We start from the raw sequence: 25,419 nt of genomic DNA on the forward strand, positions 1-25,419 counted from the left end.
CTTGAACTAGTAAACCCTTATGAATTGACACATGTCTTCTTGGCTGGAAAGGCTGATGTTAACATTGCCCATTTTTAGTTGCACGTGGCAAGTTCGGTTCTTTAAGTTAATGGAAACAAAGCTGTTGCTTTTGTTGCTCTGCTGGGCTCCTTACACCTACACTGCTTGCTGCATGCACACAGTGTTGGATGTTGTGAGCAACACACGCAGAGCCAGTGTGGGTCAATCAACTGGCGCACTGGTAGGAGGGGCCTGTCTTATTGTGGGCTGTAAGCTGGACCACAGCTCCATTTAATAACTTGCCTTTCTTTTATTGTAGATTGTCTCCTGCCACCGAGAACAAAGTTCGCCTCCACTACAGACGAGCCCTGAGAAACAACACTGATCCTTACAAAAGAGCGGTTTACTGTATCATAGGACGCTGCGACATTGCCGATAACCACAGTGAAGTTGCTGATAAAACAGAAGATTATCTTTGGCTAAAGGTAACGGTGGCTTCCCTTCAAAGTTTTAGAGATAGCACTGCTCACTATACTTCCAATTCCCCCCTCATTTGAACACTGCCTTCCTCTGGAGAATACCCTCTTATGTATCCCAGCTCCCACCAGTGAGTTGCAAAGGATTTTGAGAAATGTGGCCTGCTGTGTTGCCAGGTCTCCAGGGGAGTCTTCTTCACTCTGTGCATTTGGGCAGCAGGTCAAAACAGCCTTGTTTAGGTGTGCTTTTTCTGACTTCTGATGTGCTTCTTTCCGAATTTTGATATTTTTTGTTCACTTTGAGGGTTTTTCTTTCCTTCTGCTGAAGTTTATTTGTTGATAAATTGTGTTAGATTTTACTTTCTACTTAGATGTGTTGTATTAGGTCAGGCATAGGCAAACTCGGCCCTCCAGAGGTTTTGGGACTACAACTCCCATCATCACTAGCTAACAGGACCAGTGGTCAGGGATGATGGGAGTTGTAGTCTCAAAACATCTGGAAGGCCAAGTTTGACTATGCCTGTATTAGGTGTTCAGAGGGTCCGATTTACGCTGGAAGAATCAGGATACAAACAGATCTATAAAGAAAAGAACTGGTGAAGATCCAGTCCCGGGCTAAAGTGTTTCCAGATATGATCTGTAAGGTATTAACACAATCTTCCTGGGCAAAATAGTGGTGCCATTGTCATTTTCAAAATAAAGGCTTTCAACATCAGACCAAGTGTCTTGTTCCAGCTGGATGTGAGACTCAGGGAGGAAGCACAGGACCTTTCAAATTAGGGTCTCATCAGGCAAAGGCAGAGTCATATCAGGAATGTGGACAGAGGATTATTGGGAGAGTTTCCCTGTATAGCAGGGATGGGGAATCTGTGCCCCCCCCTCCCCACACCCAAGATGATGTTGGACTCCAACTCCCATCAGCCTTAGCCAGCATGGCCAATAATCAGGGGTTATGGGAATTGTAGTCCAGCAACATTTGGGTGGCCACAGGTTCCCCATCCCTGCTTAGAACACTGTTGTCTCAGCAGAAGCCTAAAAAAGGCTGGCCTGTCTAGTCATCTTGTTAGGATGTGGAAAACTGAGGCTGAGAGAGAAGTAACTTGCCCAAAGCTATCTTGCGAACCCATGGATGAGGTAGAATATGTCGCTGTGCCTCTCGGATTCAGGATCACTTGCCCGTTTATAAGAGCACATTTTGTTCGCATAGATGGTTTACCTGATTTTATTTTGATTGGTGGCAACCTTTGTTTGCTTTTCACTTGTTTGACTTTTGAAGAGAAGCTTTTTGTTGCATGCAAGGAAAGCCTTAGCATCACTTTCTCCCTCTTGTGTGTAGCTGAACCAGGTGTGCTTTGATGATGATGGCTCCAACTCTCCCCAAGACAGGCTGACATTGTCTCAGTTCCAGAAGCAATTGCTTGAAGATTATGGTAAGTTAACCCAGAGACTGCGAGTGAGTGATATTTGGAGTTCTGTATATGTATGCATGCCTGGTAGTTTTTGTAAAATAAAGGTAGTGTAAAAAGTCGAGACCTTGAGTTAGAACTCCCATCATCCCTGACCACTGGTCCTGCTGGCTAGGGATGATGGGAGATATAGTCCAACAACAGCTGGAGACCCAAGTTTGAGAAACATTGAGTTATAACCATTTAAAAGGTGGACAAGCCAACTTAGTTACGGGTGCCTGAGAAATTGGTAATTCATGACTTGAATTACTGGCATGTGAATCTGACATTACTAGTATTGTTTTAATAAATGTTTATAATTTTATAAATGGTCAACCACCTTGAACATTTTCAGGCGGGGGGTGGGGGTTAAGCAATAGATAATATTGCTTCCTCTGCTACTTTACTTTTTATTTTAACTTTTCTCTAAATAATCATAGGTCGATTTTGTGCAATGCAAACAGTGTTTGATTTTGTGACTAGTTTCCTTCATCTTCCCCTGATTAAAGCACGCCAGTGTGCTGTGTCAGGCGCCATCCTGTTTCAGGCACGATCAGGCTAGCTGTGAAAATACCTAACCCTTCATTCTTGTGTCTTTCTTCAGGCGAGTCGCATTTTGCAGTGAACCAGCAGCCATTTCTCTACTTCCAAGTGTTGTTTCTGACGGCCCAGTTTGAAGCTGCCATCGCTTTCCTCTTCCGCACAGAGCGCCTGCGCTGCCACGCCGTTCATGTTGCCTTGGTCCTTTTTGAACTAAAGCTGCTCCTGAAATCTTCTGGGCAGAGCGCACAGCTTTGTGAGTCTGGATTGTGTTTATCCTGTCCTTTCCCCATCACATTTGTATCCTGCACAGAATATAAAAGAAACCATCAGAGCAGGAGACTACAATAGGGCAGAAGTTTGTAAAAAAAATAAAAATATGTTAGCTTTTAAAAAATGGATTAATTGCTTGATTGTAAATGAGAAATTGTGCCCAGATCAATGAAATGAAGATCTTTTGGACCTAACCTGGTTAGAGAAGGAACATAGCTCAGTTCTCTCAGTGACCAACCAGACAAATGCTTCAGGGAAACCTACAATCAGGATATGTGCGCAACAGCAGTTTCCACACATAATCCCCAGCAGCCATTATTCAGAGGCATTTACTGCCTTTGGCACTGGCATTAGAACACAGCAGTCATGACTACTAGCCATTGGTAGCTTTATTCTACATGCATTTATCTAATCCCTTGCTAAAACTGTCCAGGTTGCTGGCCATCACTACGTCATATGGCAGCAAGTTCCAAATGCTCTGGGTGAAGAAATGCTTCCTTTTACCTGTTACAAGTCTTCCAATATTCAGCTTTATTGGATCATCTGTCCACTTTCTCTACCCCCTTTATGATGTTATGCTCCATTATCATGTCCCCTACCCAGCCCCTCCTCACCATTTTTCTATGCCAAAACCCACCAAATACAGCAACCTTTCCTCATAGGAGTATTGTTCCAAGGTAAAGGTAAACGGCGTTTCCGTGCTGTCTGGCACTTCTCACAGTGTCCCATTGCACTAGAAGTCATTTAGTCATGCTGGCCACATGACCCGGAAAGCTGTCTGCGAACAAACATTGGCTCCTTTGGCCTGAAGTGAGATGAGCGCTGCACCCCATAGTCAAGTTTGACTGGACTCAACCGTCCAGGGGTCCTTTACTTTTATCCTTTACCTTATTGTTCCAACCCTGCAGTGATTTTTGGTTGTCCTCTTCAGAACATTTTCCAGCTCTACAATTCTTGCCCTTGGTGGTCCAGCCCTTTGATAAAGTTCCTTTATTCAAAGTGCTTGCCTGTGGTTAATCCCTGCAGACATAATGAACATCTTTCATATGAATGCTGCCTTGCTTGGGGGAAAAGAGAGATTCATCTTTCTGTCCCTTAACTTTTTAGTAAGCCACGAGGCAGGTGACCCTCCGGCCATCAGGCGCTTGAATTTTGTCCGCCTGCTGATGCTCTACACCCGCAAGTTTGAGTCCACTGACCCTCGAGAAGCCCTGCAGTACTTCTACTTTCTCAGGTGGGCTCCTGTAGCAACAGCTTGAAGGCTGGGGTGTTATTTTAACAGCTGCTGTGTTAAAAGCAAAGCACGAAGCAGTCAAACTGCAGTGCTTTTCTTCCTTTCTGCTCTTCTTTTGCAGGAATGAGAAGGACAGCCAAGGGGACAACATGTTCTTGCGCTGTGTGAGCGAACTAGTGATTGAGAGCAGAGAGGTATGCCAGGTTCCAGTTGCACCTTTTCCTTCCTTAGTTTAGGGTGGAAATCACCCTTCTTTAAAAGGAGCTTCCAGTGCAGCAGTGGAACCCCATCACCAGGGGTGTTAAATCCTTAAATCACAATATTGCAGTCATCCCCCAGAGTGTTAGCACACCCTCCTAACTTTATTTTCTTTTTCTTTTTCATGGGTAGTTTGATATGATTCTTGGAAAGCTGGAGAATGATGGCAGTAGAAAAGTAAGTTCATACATAATTTTTCGCCACCCCACCCCCACTACTATTTGATTGCTGGCTGTAATTATTGTTTTTGCAGGTTCCCTGTTGGTTTTTCAGTATTGAAATTAATTTCTCAAACTTAAACACGGTTAGGGTAAACCAGGGTTCTTCTTAACCCACGTTCTAAACTACAGTTTCAAATCTGTCCCGGTTAACCTCAACAGCAGTTACAGTGGGTGTCATAATTCCCAAACTTTTCAAGGCCTACAGTCTGTGCTGGTCTTTAGCCACCCAAATAAGCAGCTTCTTGTGCCTCAAATACGCAGGAGATTATTCAGACAGTTCAGCATTACAGGATGATAGAAAGAAACAATTAGCACAGGTTAGGGAACTAAACCCAGAAAAAGGACAGGTGTGTTCCTTCAGCCTTTTCAGATACCCCTCCACTTCCTATTAGTGAAGGGCAAAGAAAACTAGTATGAAGGGGCAGATCAAGAGAAAGCCCTTTCTCCTCAATCTTCTGATATCCCACCAGGGAAAAATGTGAGGTGGGTGGGTGGGTGTGGGTGTGGGTGTGTATTATGGTTCCCAGCTATGGTTCTCCTAACCTTAGAGACTTACTCAAAGGGCCTGACGGTAACTTAAATCAAATAGTGCCAACATATTCTGTCCCTACAATGCCCATAATTCCACCTTGCCCTGTAGCCCCCGCAGGCAGAGACCAAAGAGTGATTTTAGAATCAGAAAGGAAGGAAAGGCAATGGCATTTGCTTTCTGATACTGAGAAACCCGCCGCCACAAGATTATTAACAGATTTAGATTACAATCTGAATCTAGGCACAAAATTGTGTATTTATATGTACCTTTAAAATCCATAAATAAGAATAAAAGGGGGGGAGCATGGAAGGCAAGGGGTGAGGAAGGAATCTCTATATTTTCCCAGAGATAATTTACAAATAAAATTAGCCATAATCTTGCATACAAAAATGTTGTTGCCAGTTGATAAGACTCATCTAAAAGTTTATAGTATTTCTGTTGTCCAAGTATTTTATCTCCCTTCTTTATTTGTATTCTTTCATCAGCCTGGAGTGATTGATAAGTTTACTAGAGACACCAAACCACTTATTAATAAAGTTGCTTCAGTGGCAGAAAGTAAAGGTCTCTTTGAAGAAGCTGCCAAACTTTATGACCTTGCCAAGGTAAGCAGGTTTTCATCACTGCTGGCCAAGAAGCTCGTTTAATTTTTAGATCAGTAGGGATTAGCTAGGAGGCATTGTGGACTCTGGAAATGTGACCTGAATTTACAACACTAGGGCCAGCTGCAGCCTCTGAATCAAAGTATGCTTATTTTTTTTTCTTTAGTTATCTGGCCCTGTATGTTTCTGGCCTTTGTTTTATCTGGCTTTTCAGGATTCTTTCTGTGCACCACTCTGAATAGTTAATCTTTGTAGAAAGGTTCACAGGATTGGACCACCAGATAGTCATATCTGGTTAGTAATGGCAATGTGTAAGTTATCAACTAATTAGCAGTTTAGCCATGTCAGATTGAAGAATAGTGGAGCAACACACAACAGTTATCTGAGCACTACAGGAAAATTATTGGAACAGTGTCAGCTCAAAGGGGTTTTATTTAGATCTGTTTTTCCTCCAACATCGGCACCCCTCCCAATTTCATACGCCAAACTGCCTTTGAAGCTGGATTAGCTGCTCAATGGAAAGAAGGTCAAAAGTGCCATTGGGTTAGTAGAAGTCCCTTGGGTGAGCCAAAGCAGCTCTTTGCACTCCAGCCTCAACTGTGTGCTAAAATTAAAACAAAATTTTGCACAATCTACATGCTGTGCAAACATGAGCTGGAGTTTGTGATCTGTATCAGTTGTGCAGGTTGAACACATCTGGGTAATTTCTCAGATTTTTCCTATGCTGTTTTGGCATAATTATTTTTGGTTTTGCTTGAGATGAGAGGGACAAGGGCACTGAAGCCCGAACCAATGAAATTCCCACTCAGCTGCTTCTCTGTTTTCTGAGCCCTAGGATGAGAAAAGGACAAGAAACCACATTTGTTTGTTTATTTTTTAGTGAAAGTGGAGGCTCTCAGGGAGCAGAGCAGTACTACTACTCCTGTGCTATTCCTCCACTCCCTCCAAAGGATGATGCCATAAATCAGGAGCCAAGAACCCTTTTTTTCCTAATGAAAGTTGCATTCCCTCAGGGCTAATCTATTGGGAGTCACATGCTGTCATTGGGGCAGAGGGAGGACTGGAATCCAAAATAGACAGAGGGCCGTCATTTCTCTCTTCCATTTCTATCACACACATGCACATACACACACATTTTCCTCTCCACCACAGAAGGACTGCAGGTCCCACCCCTACTACAACCCAAATGTCTTTCTTAAGACTTCTTCCATGTTCTCATACATTGCTTTTACTGCTGAAGATGTCAGTTTTTCTTGGGAGTTTCTACATTTTATTAAAAAAAAATCTCCCCTTGCCCCCTACCCTGGACTCCGTTGGTTGTGTGTCATTGAAATGCATCTTCTTGTCTCTGGGCTCTGCAGTTCTTCTCTTCCCTGTTTGCACTTTCCTTAGAATCCAGACAAAGTGCTTGAGTTGATGAACAAGTTGCTGAGTCCCGTGGTCCCTCAGATCAGTGCTCCTCAGTCAAACAAGGAGAGGCTGAAGAATATGGCACATTCCATTGCGGAGAGGTGAGAGAACAGCCTCCAGGAGGGGAACTGAGTTTCATGACCATGGTCACTGTAGCTTGAGAAATACCTTTAATGATGAGTTTGTTGAAAAGACACATGGCTTGGATGTGTCCCACACTGCTTTTTGTTGCTGTGCATTTTCAGCATTCAATCCTGCACACTTGCCATGTGTGTGTGTGTAAATGTGTTATATGTGTGTGTAAATTTATGCCATTACCAAAACTGGAGAGGAGAAAGTCCACAGGAGAGTGAATCTAGAAATATAATCTGAACAGTTTTATACTGAACTTAATTCAGTAATTCTCCAACTCCATTCTGGAATGAATGAATGAATGACTTTTGTCAGTCCATAGAACCTACGCACAGAGGAGGAGGTTCCCACACAAGCTGCGGAAACCTGTATTCTCCTTCAGTGTCCTGGCTCCTCCCATTTATTTCACCAACAGACATGCAAGCTAAGTTTCACCCCTTCTGGTGAGAGGAGCTCCCTGTCAAGTTCTGATCCTGCCTGCTCCCCATAGAGTTGCTGTGCCCCTCTGTCCCCTTGCCCACTCCATTGCCATCAGCTCAGAGCAGCAGCAGTCCAAAGTTATCTTCCACACGTGTTGCATGCAGTAGATCACAAATTCTAACATTTCCAGCTTTAAAAAAAAGTCAGAAAGCAGGTGATGTGAAAGAGTCAGTACCAAGATAGACCTGGCATAAAGTAACTTCATGTGTTTCTCCCTCCCTTGGATCAGCTGGGTAGGGTGGCAACTCTAGTTTTCTTCACCATGGTTGTGCAGTCCCCAAGCAGGTCACTCACTGAGCAAGGGTGGTGCAGAAGGGTGTGTGCATGACACAGCTCCAGCCTAGGGCCAGTGAATCCAGCAGCAGAGAGACTAGAACTCCGTGGCCCTCCTGTCAGCTTGAAGCCATGCAGTCACTGGTTGGCCCCTGGGCAGTTCTGTTATTTCAACCTCAGTTCCTCCCTCCAGGCTGCAGTATGGAGAGAACAAGATTAACCATCCTTACAGGGTTGCTGGACAAATTGCTGAGAGAATGTGTGGGAAGCAGTTTGAAGCACTATGTAAATGTGAAATATACTCATTCTAGGGGAAATGTCCTTTCCTGAAAGTTCAGCTGCCTGCAATTAGCAAGTGTTGCACACATATAGTACTGCAGCCTTTTCTCAGATAAAATGTGACTTGTTTTGGTTTGGTTTTTTCAGATATAAAGCACAGGGAATAAGTACAAAGAAACCCATTGACTCCACATTCTACCTCCTGTTAGACCTCATCACCTTCTTTGATGAATATCATGCCGGTCACATTGACAGGGCCTTCGATGTAAGTTTCAAGTTTTTTGTTTGAGAAGATAAAGCTACAGGGATCTGCAGTTTGACGAGCTCAACAAGGAACATGTAAATAGCCTTGGACACTCACAAACAAGGCATGATGGAGATGGCACTGCCTCCTGATTGCTTTTCTTGTGGTCCTGTGCTTATGTAGCCCAAGAAAGCTGGTGTAGTAGAAATAAAGGGGTATGAGAATCCAGGACTGGGACCTCTGGGAAAATCCAGTGAGCATGAAGCAGGCAAGAGAGCAAGCCCTTAAGGCATGTTGTGGGGAATCTGTTGCTGGACTTCATCTCCCATCAGCCCTGACCATTGGCCATGCCAGTTGGGGCTGGTGGGAGTTGGAGTCCCCATCCATGCCTTACAAGCATAGAGCCAATGCTGGCAAATGTCCTTATGGCTGATGGTTGTGAAGCCTGACCTGAAAGTTGTTAAAATGCTACCAGGTCAGAGGTAACCAATGAGCTACCTGGATGGATGGACTCTCTCCAGCGTCTGAGGAGGCATCATAGCCCACAGATCCTTCTGAACTATAGTCTCAGGTGTCAGCACTGATCTGAATGCTCCTGGTTCTAGTCCTTTCCACTCCTAACAATCTCTGGTGCTTTATATACCAAGGTATATACTTTCTTGAAATATGGAAGTTCTGTTTTTGGCTGTCATATCTAGCTCCTTTTAAAGACATAGTCTTCCATGAATTTGGTTTAATCCTTTAAAAAAAAAAGCTGTCTGGTTATCACAAACAGTAGTCAAGTAGGTAAAGCTGATCTGGGTCTGTTCAACTTCAGATAGCAGGTGGAATTGAAGGTGACACGTATTTTAAAGCTTTTTCTATATTGAAAACAAGAATCAAACTCCTAGCCGAGCAAAAGATGGATTCCATCTCTTCCCCTTTCTGCATAGTGTGCTAGTTTGCTCTGTGCTACAGGAAATGGTTTTTCATGATGGAGTGTTTCAATCTTCCGATTCCCCTGAAGTGGTTCAGACTGTTAGTGCCTTTCAGGTGTTTTGGACTGCAGCTCCTATCAGCTTCAGCCAGCCTGGCCATTGGGGAAGGCTGCTTTATCGCTGGATAAAATGATCACTGTTCAGTACTCCACCTTGCGCTATGAACGCTCTTTGTTATGCATTTGGGGGGTGGGGAATCCTCAGGCATTTCCTTGAACACCTTTTAAAGATTAACAATGCATTGATGTGGCAACAGTGCAAGCACTATAAAGATGCTGCTTTTCTGATGACCACCAGGAACTTAAATGAGAGAATTTTCCTGATCTTAGGCCCAATAAAGAGGACAACTAAGTGGTCCTTAGCACAGTATTTCTGGTGGTAGATTTGCATAGTTTAAAGTCCTGTTATATGCTAAAACTTGCCAATTAGTATGCGCTCACAAGGTATATACTAGGGTACATACAGAAGTTTGGTTCAGAGCTTAAACTGTATGCACTCAGTGCAAAAGGATAGTGTGTGTGTGTGTGTGTGTGTGTGTGTGTTAGGAAAAGTGTCTGAACACAGAAGAAGATATTGCACACACAAACTGCCTGCAAATTGTCATCTCCCTTCTCGACATTCCATTGTTACTCCTGTGCTTTCATTACAGATCATGGAGCAGCTGAAATTGGTTCCCCTGAGTCAAGAATATGTGGAGGAAAGAGTAGCAGCCTTCAGGAATTTCAGTGATGAAGTAAGCAAGCCACAGCTGTTTGGTCCTTCCCCTTTTCTTCCATGAGTTGCACACATCCAGGCACCTCTGCCATGGGGACCTGCAGATCCTATTCTCAGGATGTATCTGCCTGCACTTGCTCCCCCAGTGCCACTGACAAGGACAAGTGTGCAATCAAACAGACGCTGCATAGTTCTTGGCACTGAGGATCAGCGAATGTCAGGTGGGGGCTTCACCCATGCCTGTGTCATTTTCTGTGATCCTCCTTGTGTGCTGCCACACCTGACAGGAAGCTGCTGCAGGTCCCAAAACATGATTCCAAATTGAAGCTCAGATGTATTTAGCTGGAAGTAGGAAAAACTCTTCTGGAGATGCTGTAACTTAGCTTCTTCTGCCACCTTGAGAGAGGTGGCATCATTCCCCTCCAAAACATAATTGCTGTGTTCCATAGTGGCCGTAGGTCTTGCTGTTGTGAGGTCCCAGACACATAGTGACTCACCCAAGCAAGGAATGGGTTCCCCCTTTCCCCTTCAGTGCCGTGAAATGCTCTGCATGCTGATCCCCATTTCCCAGCACCAAAGAGAGAAAAGGGAAGAGCTGCCTTACTTGTGTACTTACTTTCACGCCAGAGCATTTGTTTTGTGTCAAAGATGTGAACAAGCTCTGTTTGCACTCTGTGTTTATGTTTAAAATCTGATATCCCAGCATGATACTGGGTTGGGGAAACTGGTCAGTCCCCATATATTGATTCTGTTCCTGTGTCAATTTATTATGGAATTCTTTTTTTTTAAAGGGAAATATTTGTTTTGTTGTCAGGTTGAGCCCCCTGCAAAACACAGCCTAAAGGGGACTGATAACATCCTGATGCCTTTCTGTCAATAGTAATATTGTTGGGGTGGGTGGCAAATCTCTTCCTCTTGCTTAAAGAGGTGGAATCGAAAGTTACCTCCAATCTTTCAAACACATCTTAAAGAGGGCTTGTCGATAAGGTAATTGGTTCATGCTGCAAAGTGAACTTGGAAATCAAAAGACTGGATGGATGAATGGCAGCCAGGGGAAGTGGAGAGGGGTTGTTTTGTTTTTGGCTTCTAGCCTCAGAACATATTGATTTCCTGAGTCATCCATTTTGTCAGCTTTCAGCCAAAAGCTGCTTATCATTCATCAGTTGCCTCTGGGCTGCTTGGTCACAAAAACCAACACAGCAATTTGGCATTGTGGGACTCGGCTCTTGATCAGTACACTAATCCTGGCTCAAAACTCTTACCCTTCAGTGAAAAGATTAATTTCCTGCTTCTCATTCCTTGATGCTTAGTGAGTGAATGAAGTGTGCTTTCTTCTTGACCTTTTTTAAAAAAGAAAAAGAAAGATGAACACATCCAATTTTACCCCAGCTTTATTTAATCCAAGGTTTAATTCTGGAACCCTATAGTATCAGCACTTGATTTCTATCATCTACTTGTGCAGCAATTCTTTGTTTACAAGAATGCTTTAAAATTCTTATTCCTTAGTTTATCATTTATCTTCTTCAGACTGCGCTCCAGGGAACCCCAGGATTTCCCAGAAGCTTGTCTGGGGTTCCCCAATGCGAAGTTCAGGGATGATAGATAAGATTCCCTAAAATACATCTTGCCCCTCCCTGCCAGTCTCCCCATGCAAGATGAAGCATGTTCAGTTCACCCTTGGTGTGTTAACTGGAAAGGATCTACAGAGGGCAGAAGTGAGCTGCAATAGACCCACCCAGTACCCGACATGTACTGCATCTGCACCCCAGCATGTCCCAGATCTTTTGCAATTTGCAAAGGGAAAGCTGGGAAACTGTCCATTAATGACATAAGTATATTCCTGTGTGTCTAGTTTTCTCAAGCCTTGTTGGTTGAATGTGTTGTATCAAGAAAGTGCAATACCCAGTTTGACTACCTGTGGGGCACAAATTGACCCTTGGCTCCCTGCCTTGTCTTTCATTCCTTTTTGCATTTTATTTTCCCTTGTTTTCGCAGATCAGACACAATCTGTCAGAGGTCCTCCTTGCAACAATGAATATTTTGTTTACCCAGTACAAGAGGTTGAAAGGCACCAGCTCAGCCACCCCTGCCAGACCCCCTCGTGTCATGGAGGACCGAGATTTGGTAAGCTTCTCTTCCCTCAATCCCATAAGACGCTGTTTAGGTCAGGGATGGAGAACCTGTGCTCCACCTGATGTTGTTTGACTCCGGCTCCCATCAGCCCCAGCCAGCTTGACCCAGTAGTCAAGGACGATAGGAGCCATAGTCCAGCAACATTTACCTGGAGAGCCACATGATCCCCATTCTTGCTGTAGGCAGGTGAAAACAAGACTAATCATGATAGGCCATGTTGCAGGCCCAGAGTGTTAGTAATGGCATTTATAATAACAGTAATAATTATATTTTATTACTGCTTCACGGAGAGCGAACTGAGAAATTACAACTATCTTAGCAAGGCACACGAAAAGATCCCTGCTCCGAATCTAATCCTATCCTTGGACCACACTGGCACATGTGAATGCTAAGAAAGCTTCCTGAGCTTAGATGCCTGTCTTGAAATACAAGCCCACCTTATTGTTTTTGGGGCCAGGATAAGCCTGCTTTCCTTTTACTGGGGAGGCAGACCAAAAAAGCGAATTGGCAAAGGTCATGCCATGAGTGCATCTGAAGTTTGCACCTTTGGCAGCACTAGAAGAGTCCTCTCTTTGGAAACTCCCATTCACAGCAGGGTTTGGGCCCATGGAAAGGTCCCCTCCTCTGGGCATGTGGATTATTGTTTCATAGCATACCCTTGTGTTCACACAACTTCACTCCCTTCCTTTCTTTGGAAACTCCATTTCAACTGATTTAGAGATGGGGACCCAAAGGAGGTGTTTTCCTTTCCCATATGCCCACATTGTGCCCAAACCTTACAAGTTTGGAAGTTTGGAAACACCACCTTATCCACACTTGACTCTTTTTCTGCCTGTTAAGTCTTGAATCAAATGGAAATCCGTAAAAGGTAGTACTAAGAGAATACAAATCCAGCCATTTCAGTGTCATTGCAGGTCATAACAACTGTGTTTATTTGCTTTGGGATTTTTACTGGCACCAAGGGGCATTCTCATGCCCCCTTGAGAAAGGAAAGGGAAAGTAATTGGCACTGAAGGCATTTGGGTGGCTCCTGCTTTTGATTAAATAATTTATAACAAATAGAACACCTGCACCTCCAGGCCTCCTTTAACCTCGGTAGAGAGGGCAACAGCAATTCAATTCTAAATTGTTTTCCACAAACAAGGACGGGAAGAAAGGGGCTACACCAGCCGTGCCAATCTGTCCCCGAAGGCCTTTGAGGGCAATGGTATTTTCAGTTTCCAAACAGAGCTGCATCATCATAATCTTCTACTGCTTATTTGTCTAGAAGTTGCTCATAACATATTATTTTATTTCATAAAATTTATATAGCACTTGCTTTAAATTTTTTTAAAGCCTTCAGATTCAAAGATTACAGAGAAATAGTGCTGATGGTCATCAGCATTCTGATGGCACCTTACACTGAAATGCCTGATGGCAACTCCCAGTGGCATGTAGATATTAAACAGCACTGGGGGCAGAGTAGTGCCCTGTGGCACCCTATATCATAACTGCCAAGGGGCCTAAAATAATTCTGCCGATGCTACTCTCTAGATTTGGTTCCTTAGGTAGGACCAGAGCCACAGTGAAACAGGGCCCCAAATTGTCATTCTATAGAAAAACCGCAGAGACACAAGCAGGAGCAAGGTCACCCTCCCCCTGTGTAAAGTTAATCCATCAGGGTGACCAAGGCCAACTCAGTCCCAGGCCTGAACCCACATTATTCCAAACTCAATAATCTGTGTCATCCAGGAATGCTCACAGCTAGCTCACTGCAACCCTCTCCACCACCTACCCCGCCCCTCCCAAAAAGGCGTATTTGTAACTGGCCTTTCCAGTTCAAGGGGTCCAGGGCTGATTTTTTTTAAGGAGCTGCCTGCACCACCACATTTCAAGGCAATAAGGATTGTCCCCTCATGCAATGAAGCATGAACCACATTCTGGATCCAACCAGCCAGCCCCCCTCTTTTTAGATTTAATAAGCCAAAAGGGACAGGGATCAAGAGGGCACAGGGTCAGACATATTTCCGCCAGTACCAATCAACTGCCTGCATTAGCTGATACTGATCCCACAACCCATCTGGCATTGGGTACTTCATCAGGAAGTGCAACACTTGCACAGTCAAGATTTCTCCGGTCAAGTGACTTTATCCTCAAAGTGCATAGCTAGTCAGTCTCAGCAAGGGTCCTTGGGTGCTCCAGAGGTCCCTCCCCCACCGCAGGAGTCAGTAACTGCAAGACCTTCCAAAATAACTGCCGGCTGGGTGTTAGAGGATAAGGAGTTTTTGTGAGGCGATACTTCAGTTAATTCTGAACTATTTCTGAAAGCATATGGTCACTTGAACGACATATTTCAACTCTGATGGAAACAGAGCCCAACTCATATTTCTTTGATGTTTTTCTAACCTAACTCAAGATATCAGGGGTTGATCCTAGACTTTCTACATGCATAGAAGGTCCTCTGCCAACAATTGTGCTCTGTGACCTTTGCTCTTCCTCTAAGCTCAATATTACCCAGCCCCCACAGATTACTCCTGGTTGCACTAAACACATACATCTATTTCTGGGAAGGAAAGTGTCAGCCACACAAGCTGATGGTCATGTTGCTTGGTGGTCTACAGCTTCATTTTAGTTGACGTACTTTGAATTTAGATCTGTCCACCCACCCTTTTCATTCTAAGAAGAGTCTCTCACCCAACATCCATCTCCAGTTAAAATATAAGTCAAAGCATTCTGTTTCTGTGCTTTGTAGAAACTCCGATCTCAAGCTCGGGCGCTGATCACCTTTGCCGGCATGATCCCCTACCGAACCTCAGGAGACACCAACGCTCGGCTGGTGCAGATGGAGGTCCTCATGAACTAGGCATCTTGGGAAACCTGCCAGATGCTGTTGGTACCCTCAGTGGGCGGCCCAGTTTAAGTTGGGGTTTTTTGCTTTTTGTATTATGTACTTTGTCAACCACAATAAATTTTTTTGATTTATATTTGTTTTGACATTTTGCTTTACTTTTGCCATTATTTATGTTCACTGATTCATTTATTTTGCTTTTTACAATATTTCTTTCTTTTGAGAGGTGGGGGAAGGGGAAAGCTCATTTTAACAAAGGAGCAGGATCTATGGAGGCAGACACTGTGTCTTTTATTTTAATTCCTTAGGCAGGGGTCATCGACATTTTGGATTTTTAAGCAAGTGCCATAGGTATACCCCGTCCCTGGACATTTCTCTCCCTGCATCAACCTCCCCTCCCCCTGCCCAATCCCCGAGGAGAGACAGAAAAAGAGAAAGTGCAAACACACACACACACACACACACACACACACACACACACTTTCCCAAGTGATCTGGGTAAAAGTTTGAACTAGCAAAACTAATCCGAGCCTCTGAAAGGGGAAGCGGGAAAGTGTCACTCAGTTTTCTCTTTCAGTTCTATGTCCTTCTCAAGGAGAAACGGGTTACCATTCTCACCACCTCATGAACAGGGGGTGGGCAGTAAGATAAGGCTTATCTTAGATTTTGTGGGTGTCAGGGGAAAACCTCAAGGGTACTGTTGCGCTTATGGTCACCATGTTGGCAATTCTTTTCCTAGGAAATTGATGAAGCTTAATTTTCTACTGCTATGAGATGCGAGAGATGTGTTGGTCGTAAATTATATCATATAATTAACTCTTACCTGCACTGGCTGCAGGATATTTGAACCCCAAAGTGCTCTTGCACAAATGACATATCCACTAGCTGAAGCCCACCCCCTTCTTGCAGCAACCCCCCCCCCAACCTGTGCATCTCTGGTGGATCTTCTAGCCCTCAAGGGTGGCTTTTCAGGGGGTACAGAGGATGGCAGTGTGGAGAGGGGCAGGCAGGGACTCCTTGTTGCATGAGTAGAGTCCCATTCATGCATCCTTGGGTTCAAGCCATCCTGCTGCTTACGTTCTGCAGCATTCCCTCACATGCAATGGCATCTACTCCTTTGGAAAGCAGGGAGGTGCAGTTGAATATTTCTAGAGCATGGGTAGGCAAAATAAGGCCCAGGGGCCTGATCTGGCCCAATCACCCTCTAAATCCGGCTGGCAGGCAGTCCAGGAATCAGTGTGTTTTTGCATGAGTAGAATGTGTCCTTTTATTTAACATGCATCTCTGGGTTATTTGTGGGGCATAGGAATTCGTTCATTTTTCCCCCTTCAAAATATAGTCTGGCCCCCCACAAGGTCTGAGGGACAGTGGACTGGCCCCCTGCTGAAAAAGTTTGCTGACCCCTGTTCTAGAGGCTGTTTAGGCCCATGATTCTCGAACAGTGAGGTCAGCGTCTCCAATTTCAGTGTGGGAGGCAGCATCCTCCCTGCCTCCTCATAGTCTAGACCTTGTGTCTAGACTTCAGTGCTTCTGTAGATCAGGAAGGTGTGGAGTGAAACTATAAGAACTGCCATTGAAAACATCGGCATCTGGGGTTCCATTCTTCCCCTCCATAAGATACAGTACAACTGGTCCTGGTAGCATTTCATGCCAAGCATTTCTCCACTTCTGCTAGTGATGACTAGTGATCCTTAGCAGGGAGGAATGCTCATCGCCATGACATTAGGACACAAGGTAAGTTACCAACTTAGTGCCCCCTGAATGTTTAGTAGGTGGAAACTGTAGTCTGAAACATCCAGAGGGCACCAGATTAGCAAAGGCTGTTCTACCTATTATGGAGGGAAGGGAGGGAATTTGAGGTGGGGCTGCCATAAAAAAAGCAGGAGCCCCACTTCATACAGAGTTGGCTTCTCCCTTCTTTGTGGGTGTTCATGGGAAACCCAGAATCAACAATCAGAATATGATTAAGCAAATCAGCCTCAATTTCTCTGTTGGTTTTGTTTATTTAAAATATATCTTAACCACCTTCATTAAATGATTCCAGGGTAAAACACAAGTCGGAACATACAAATAGATTTTAAAACCAACTAACTTAGCAAAATGCAACGAGTCAAAAGCAAACAGAAATCCAACAAAGCCAAAGAGTGGAATAGGGCCAACAAAAATCATCACTAATCTACAGCATGATTTGCTAATCAGCTGCTTTGACATGGCTTATTCCAAAAGTGATTTTTTAAAAAGTCAATAACTGGGAAAACATAAAGAAAAGGGGGAGGGATGAGATTAAGAGCTGGAGAGAATATGATAGGAATTCCTGAAGGGAGATCTGTGTGAGTGCTGTGGGTGCCAGTCACAGAAAGTTGTGTATGGAATGACATAATACAAAATGGCTACCACACCTAAAAGAGCAGAAAAAGGGACAAGTGTGCCACCTGAATAAATGGGGGAGGGAGAGATGTGAATGCCAGCCTCTGCCACTCTCACAAACAAACAATTTCCTTTTTTCAGAAGGCGGGGGGCGGGGAGCATCCCTGGCATCCAGTGATATGAAAGCATGTTTAAGGGAGCATGTTCAATGCAGGAGAAGTTGAGATAGGGCAAACAGCCTCTTTGGCAGTGTGGATTTTGGAGGATATATTTACTGAGACCTTTTTGCAGATGCCAAGAGCTGCTGGTGAGCACATTGGTACCCATGGGCACCATGTTGGTGACCCTTGGCCAAGAAGTCATGGCTGTGTGGCAAGTGACAGTAAGTTGATAAACCCCATCCACATGTACGTACATACATACATGGGGAACCCAGGTGCACAAGAAGTTGCCTGGAGTAGCGCCATGTTTCAGATGATCCTTGGGCACAGCTCTTGGGATAATACGATACAGGCCCATGCAGTGTCAGGTGTCTTGGGTCAGCCTTGCACATGCACACCCCAAACCACATTACATTTTTACAGTAAAACCACCATTCTTTAAAGGTGGACTAGTTTATTGAGACATGAACTAGGCAACAGCCTACGTAGGTGCACTGGGGTGGGTGGTGAAGATGCTGGACAGATAGATACCCACACAGGTCAAGGTGGGCAGGTAAGGTGAGATGAAAACCCGACTGCAGTACCTGTGAGTCAATCAGCTGCTCAGAGCTTGAATCACAAAGGATCAATAAACCCCATAGCTGGGGTCAGTTGAGGATTAATTTCCATGACGCCTTCACGTGTGAGATGATGGGTCTTTGTAGGAGAAGACAGGCCAAAACCATGATTTAAGTCCTGATAAAATTGAGTTGGATCTGTCAATGAGCCCAGTGTGTTGAAAACTCATATTTGTGCCATTTCTACTGTCAGGAAAAGCGCAGCATAAAAGCCTGGGGTTGGAGCTGGATATTCTGAGCCAGTAATTTATTGCAGTCCCGCTCCCATTGGGTTTTAGCAAAGGCTTTGAAATAATGGCTGCTTATGTTCCATAAAAATGATTCAAAAAGCATTTAAGATAAATACAGAGCTAAACCAACTTTGGGTATCTCATAATAACTTGTTTGCCTGGTGAAATAATGCAGGGTGACATCTGGCTAAATCATTGTCAAATTGACCTGTTGAAAGCAATGGATTTAAGTTACTTGACTAATAGGCTCTTTATAGGTCCTTCTGCAAACAGAAAAGCACAATTAGACACACACACACACACACACACACACACACACATATATAAACTGCTAGAATACAAACCAAAATTAAAATACACAATGGCAAACTGTTCAGTGAAAGAAAGAAATGTTTACTTCCAATCAATCAACAAGCAACTATCTCAAATCTCAGTCTGCAAATCTACCCATTCTTCTCTATTGACTGGAAAATATTAGGATTACTCCATCCAGTAACTCAGTACCAGTATAAAGGGAACAAAGGGAGGGTGTTAACTTATTATTTGCATCTTCCATGTTTAAGCCAGAACCCCTGCAGGCCTTTCCCCCTCACACACACACACACACATGAAGCTACGGTAATTCTTAGCTAATAATGATTTAGCAATAATGTACATGTGTTCCTTTCAACCCTGCGTGAACTACAGCTAGCTCCCAACCACCTGATTTCAGTAAAAACTGGCACGCAGCACTGGTGTGGCCCCTGTCCATTGAGACATCACAGGGCAGGACCAGTTAGTGTGGATTGAACTAGTCAGCTCAGCTTTGCACAGCCTGCTACTCTCCAGATGTTGTCAGACTGGAACTCCCATCATCTCCCACCAGGCACTTTCATTGCATGCTCATGACAGAAACTTCCCTCCTGATGCCAAAAAAATGAATAATGCTTCTTTAATTTCAAAGATGTATGAAACGTTCTGCTGAAAGAAGAAATGGTCATTCACAGTCTGTCCTCTAAAATGTTTTCTGTGCATTTTTCAGGGAATGGGCACCATGTTCCTAAGGTCTTCTAGTAAATTTATTTTGGCACAACATCTCCACGGTGGCTGGAAGCGGATTTGTGTCACCTGACCGTTCTCATTGGAGTTGGGAAGAATTTGGTTCTTCCTTTGGCAAAAGGGAATTGGGAGGGTCATTTATCCCACGGTAGCTTAAAGCAGGCAGGATGTAGCATCCATTTTCTTTATTTCAACCATTCTAAGTTTAATTTTAACCATATTGAGGCTAATAGCCGTAAAACTTGCTTCATTCTGAGAAATTAAGAGACATCCCTGCTTTAGGTAACAATCCTGTGCATTTGGTGGACTGGGCACAATCCACTCATGACTGAAGCCCTTTTCGGGTCCGTTGATTTCAGTGGGAATCTTAAATGTGTGCATAAATCCCTCCCATTGAAAACAATGCAGTGCCAAAGTGCCTAATTCTGAGTGGGTTGTGCCCTTTTCTCTGGGATAAACCTTACAAATATCAATAGGTTCAAATAAATGTTCATAGAATTAGGCTGGATATTGATGGAGGTCAGTATAATCACCAGCAAAGGAAAGTTGGTGGGTTCGGAAAAGGAAATATTAAAGATTGCTTCCTCCTTCAAAAGGTAAAAGTATGGAGATTTGGTAGTGTTGTTAAAAACAAACACATATACTGAATAAATGGTAAAAGGTGGATGATCTCAAAAGGAATTGACAGTTTTAAACATATTGTTGTTTTTATCATTCACTGTTTTTTCCAACTTCTTTACATGATAATGCAGCTGTGTGGCTCACTTTGCAAAGGACAGTCTTTTGCTGCTGTTATTAACCATTTTTTAAACTTGACTTTTCCAAAATCAAAAACAATTACAACAATATACATTAAATCATAATAGTAGATGTAAGGGAGTAGAATAGCTGGAGGTCCAGCCCAGTGCCCAGACAGTCAAGCAAATAGAGCTGTACTATATCAGAGAATTTCCCATTTTTCTTGTGGTTATGGTCACCTTCTCATTTGCTGCCGGGTGGCGCTGTGGGTTAAACCACTGAGCCTAGGACTTGCCGATCAGAAGGTTGGCGGTTCGAATCCCCATGACAGGGTGAGCTCCCGTTGCTCAGTCCCAGCTCCTGCCAACCTAGCAGTTCTAAAACACATCAAAGTGCAAGTAGATAAATAGGTATCGCTCCGGTGGGAAGGTAAACGGTGTTTCCATGCGCTGCTCTGGTTCTCCAGAAGCGGCTTGGTCCTGCTGGCCACATGACCTGGAAGCTATACGCTGGCTCCCTTGGCCAATCAAGCAAGATGAGCGCCGCAACCCCAGAGTCAGTCATGACTGGACCTAATGGTCAGGGGTCCCTTTTACCTCTATGTCCTCTGTCTACTGTATGATTGGGAGGGATAGACATCTGATTCCAATATTGAAGTATTAGTGGTTTAGCCACCATGAGTACCCTTAGAAGCCAGCTAAATTGTCCCTCTGTCAGGTTCCAAAGGATTGGTACGTAATTCAACAGAACATTAGTATCCATAAATCTCATGGTGGTGTCCAAAACCATATTCATGGGGCTGATGACTTCTGACCTAAAGGACATTGCTCTCCTTGAAGGGCCTTCCCCATTCCAAGTCCAGTTTAAAGATAAGAAAGGAAAGCTAGAGGAACCTTGAAGGTGCCCATCAGCAATTTAACTCCCTGACAGACTGATCAGCTACATCTGGCCTGTCTTCCCCACTATGATGAATGACATGGATTTTGTTCCTGTTTAAAGACAGTGGGCTGTATCCAATTAAATTGTATTCAGGTCAAGCCCACTAAAATTAATTAAATTACTTAGGTGTAGAATTAATCTATTTGACTTCTTCTTGGTTGTCATCATTTACCTGTTGCTTGCATTAGATCCTGTGATGTGCCTTGGGGTTTGAATGAATGAAATTGTCTAAGAAGAAGAGTAAAAAAAATGCAAGTGTGGGTTTTTTTTAAGAAAAAAAAGTAGTGTGATTTGTTCTTGAAACGAGACATCGGCAAGCTGTTTTCCAAGGTGGATCAGGAGCCTGGCAGCCCCCAGCCTAGAGTCACGGTATTGTTGCTGCAGCTGGTGTTGTGAATCAGGCCGACACAAAGCGCATCTTACTATCCGGCTATTTCACTACACCAGGGTTGCATCATACCACTTGCCTTCCCTACGCATCCAGCATCGGAGAGGCTGCAGATTCACTCCAGTGTCATTTCCGTTGACTCTCTTCTGTTCCTCTTCTCTTTTGCCGCAGACTCTCTTCCCTATGCAGCTGGGATGTGAGTTTTAAAAATAAAGCTGCTTCAACGGCAAATGTGTGCGTATTTATATGTGTGTTGCTTCCATGATATTCTGAGTGTGAAAACCATGGACTACTCTATATCCAGGCTTTGGAGAGCCGCTGGGCAAGGGTGGTCGTAGTCCTCTCTATGAAGGCCTGCCTGATAAACATCTGGTTTAGATATTGCTAAGGAGAGAGAGCAGGACCAAAAGCTGCAAACTCTGCTGGCGCTTGCATCACCTGGTCAAAGCCCTCCACACTAGGGGGAGATGGGCTGTATCTCTGTTTAGAGTAATTATTGCCCATTGCGTGTCTATGCTCTTTAAATTAGTAAAGACACCTTTTAGGCACATCTTTCTCCATTTTGAGGAGGTGGTGGCAGTGGTTATGGTGATGTGCAAGTAATTCCTGACTCCCTGGCTTTGCTGTTCCACTGTTTCCCCGCTGTGCTGTGAGCACCTTTCAGCTGGCAGGCGCATGCCACACCAGAAAGTAGAGAGAGTTCTTCAGGGAATAGACCACAGCTCAGAGGCAGAGCCCAGACACTGTACACAGGAGGTTCCAGGTTCAATCTTTAGCATCTCTGCTTTAAAAAAGGACAATTCAACAAGTAATGGGGAAGACTTCTCTTGGCCTGAAACCTTTGCAGTGGGAGGAGTTAGTACCAACCATCCTGGCTATGCACCACCTCCATAGCTATGTTCTACCTCCAATGTCAGAAGCAGTGTGCTGGGAATCAGAAGTGGGGGGAGAGCTGGGGAGCTTGCAGGCTTCCAGATGGCATCTGGTGGACCACTGTGAAAACAGAATGCATGGGGCTTTGGCCTGATCCAGCAGCCAGGCTCTTCTCACATTCTTGTGAGTGTGTTTTCCACCAAAGCCCTAAATGAGAACAGCCTGGCATTACTTTGGATTTCTCCCCCTGCCTCTCCAATTGGTATCTAAAAGCCGAGTCCCAAAGCTGAATTGGCCCACCCTCTGAAGCCAGCTGTAATTTGCAAAGGCCATTTCCATCTGTGAGAGCAGCCTTGGCTTCTCAGTGGTTATCTAAGTGCCCCTGGAGACATGAAAAATTCAGCCATGGAGCCATGCAGTTGTAGCAGTTCTCATGATGGTGGTTACTGGCGTGGGGAGAGGCTGTGTTTGTGAGCTGGTTCTTTGGTGTCATGGGAAGTACTGTAGTTCAGTGGCAGAGCCCCTGCTTTGTATGCAGAATGTCCAAGGTTCAATACCCAATGGCCTCTTCAGGTAGGGCTGGACCGGTGGTCTAAGGCAAGGGTGAAACAGCAATACAATCAGTAACCCCAAGTAGGAGCTTGCTAACACAACAATCAGGACTCCTTAATAAAAACTTGCAGAACACAGTAGCTAAAATATATCCTGTTTTTTAAAAAAATAAAATAAACATAAAGCCTACTGCATTCGACAAACACCCCAGAGGAACAGCAGAAAACATTTTCCCATTAACCTGACGAAATGAGTCACAGTGCTGATTTTCAAGTGGCTTTTCCAGAGCCAGAACTGAGCTTTATGGCTGGGCTTTGACTGGCTGTCTCTCGAGATCCTTATCTGCCACTGCTTTTAAATTGCCATGTGACTTTGGAACTCAGGCCTCCCAGTGCAATGGGCAACAGCAATCTCGCTTTGCATATTTTCCTGGCAAATTTTCTTAACTAGGAATGCTCATGATAGGCTATCCAGTATGCTCTGGAAATGAAACATTTTCAACATTGCTGTTTATACTTCTAAAAGTGGTTGAGAATTGGTGGAGGAAGAAGAAGAGGAGGATATTATTATTATTATTAATTGCATTAATATCTCACCTTTCCTCCAAGAAGCTGAAGGCAATATACATGGTGTCTGCTCCTTCCCCATATCATCCTTACAAGAGGCCTATGAGGTTGGTTAGGCTGAGAGAGACTGGCCTGTGCTCACCCCATGCCTGAGAGCAGGATTTGAGCCTGGGCCTCCCCATTCCTGGCAGCGCCACACTGGCCTTAGAATGGAATGAGGGAGGGTATGAATCTAGAGCCAAAACAATTTTGCTTCCATAAATTCTCAGTATTCTCCACCATAAATTTTGATGCAAAATATTTCCCAGCTGTACTCTAAATACTGAACATTTTGTTGAATGTTTGACATCTTGATTTGAAATTGCAGGGTACTTGATTTTAAACTAGGCAAGTTGGCCTGTGCTTAGGCCTTTAAGATCTGAAAGCTGACCTGCAATGGCAAGTGATGCTTTCCAGGGGAATTAATTCAGAGGTGATTTTTTGTGAGAATGGGGTTGTTGTTTTTTGCAGAGAAGGATTAATCCCTCTTCCCGCAAAGTGTGGTCCCATTCAGGATTAGTTCCCTCAATGACTTAAACATGGGAGGAAAAACAAGAGAAGCACGTTTGGCTTTTAAACTGTAGCACAGAAAATGCACTTGTTATATTTCCTTTCATATCTGCTGTTTATTTCAATTCTCTTTTTAAAATCCATTGTTAGATGTAAAAGGGGGGCATTTGAAAATTGTAATTTGTTTTATTTATTATATTTTCCTACCATTTCTTGAAGGAACTGAGCACAGTGTGTATGCATTTAATCCCTTGTATCTTCACAAGAGCCCTGTGAGGTAAATTAGGCTGAGAAACGGTAGCCAGTACAAGGTCACCCAGCGTACTTCATGGCTGAGTTGGGATCTGAACCCAGGTCTCTCCACTCCAGGCCCAATCCACCAGGCAACAATGAAACTGAGTTTTCTAGCTCACTTGTTCTTTATTAGAGTTAATCATATCACAATATTAAAATGTTGCTGGAACTTTTCATGTTAATTGTGTTTTTATTAAACATTTCAATAGCGAACAAATAAAGAGCATTTGCTTGTTCATTGTTTCTTTCCTTCCATTAATCTTTTCTTATATTAATGTTGCAAGATCCTTTGGTAAGAATGATTGCATGGCTGTTCTGATCTCATCTGCCTTATGACACTTCCTTTCCATCTGCAGTCCAATAATTTGCGATGAAATGGGTCCGTGACTCTTATATCTGTGGCATAAAGTGAATTTAAGAGCTTTGCCACAACAACCCCTTTTAAAAACAGACATTTGTGATTAGGAAAGTGATGGGGAAATGCCCCCCCCCCCAAAAAAAGTGAGATAATGGTCCATTGACAGGAAGACATATAACCTTCATGGAAAGAAATCAGGATAAGTGTCCATTGCTGTATAACTTCCCTGCAAACAAATCAGGGCAAATGCTTTATAAGCCTCCATGGTAAGCTTTGTGCAAGCAAATCAGGATGAACACTCAGCCAGGAGGTCAACTGGAAGAGACCCTCTTCTCCTTCCTCCAAGGACATGCCTTGCCTGACCCAATTATAAAGGAAACACAATGTACCCAAACAGAACGAATCAGAAAAGTATCTCCATTCCAGCGTCCCACCAATACTGTATTTTTAGCTGATATGTCCTCAGGACTTAATTCAAAATCTGTTATCATAGACTTGATCTAGAACGCGAGTTGGCGAGCAAGTCTTTAGCAATCCCTCCAGGCTACTCTTTTCAACAACCAGCTCAGGATGGTTTGCGCCAATTACTTCCCTCTGTTAAGAGTTAACTGAGCAGGAGGTCGGCCAGTTTTTTCTGGTTTTGCGGGGTATAAAGTTTCCATGCCCCCCTAGATGTTGCAGTAGATGCTCAAAATCTGTGCC

The 25,419-nt window shown here is 43.9% G+C and overlaps 1 protein-coding gene across 2 annotated transcripts in view; it reads left to right on the forward strand.

The window, feature by feature from the left end:
- NUP93 (nucleoporin 93) overlaps positions 1-15,181 on the forward strand; it is a 71,482-nt gene extending 56,301 nt beyond the window's left edge. For both annotated transcript variants that reach the window (XM_079988383.1, XM_079988384.1), the window contains 12 exons: positions 320-485; positions 1,813-1,906; positions 2,526-2,717; positions 3,842-3,968; positions 4,090-4,162; positions 4,359-4,403; positions 5,465-5,581; positions 6,971-7,089; positions 8,300-8,417; positions 10,023-10,106; positions 12,083-12,211; positions 14,952-15,181. In XM_079988383.1, coding sequence (XP_079844509.1) covers positions 320-485; positions 1,813-1,906; positions 2,526-2,717; positions 3,842-3,968; positions 4,090-4,162; positions 4,359-4,403; positions 5,465-5,581; positions 6,971-7,089; positions 8,300-8,417; positions 10,023-10,106; positions 12,083-12,211; positions 14,952-15,062 — 1,375 coding nt within the window. In that variant the 3' untranslated portion in view covers positions 15,063-15,181. The remainder of the gene's footprint in view (positions 1-319; positions 486-1,812; positions 1,907-2,525; positions 2,718-3,841; positions 3,969-4,089; positions 4,163-4,358; positions 4,404-5,464; positions 5,582-6,970; positions 7,090-8,299; positions 8,418-10,022; positions 10,107-12,082; positions 12,212-14,951) is intronic.
- The last annotated feature ends 10,238 nt before the right edge of the window (positions 15,182-25,419 follow it).

This window comes from Podarcis cretensis, assembly GCF_951804945.1.
Source record: "Podarcis cretensis genome assembly, chromosome: 8".
NCBI classification, from domain to species: Eukaryota; Metazoa; Chordata; class Lepidosauria; order Squamata; family Lacertidae; genus Podarcis; species Podarcis cretensis.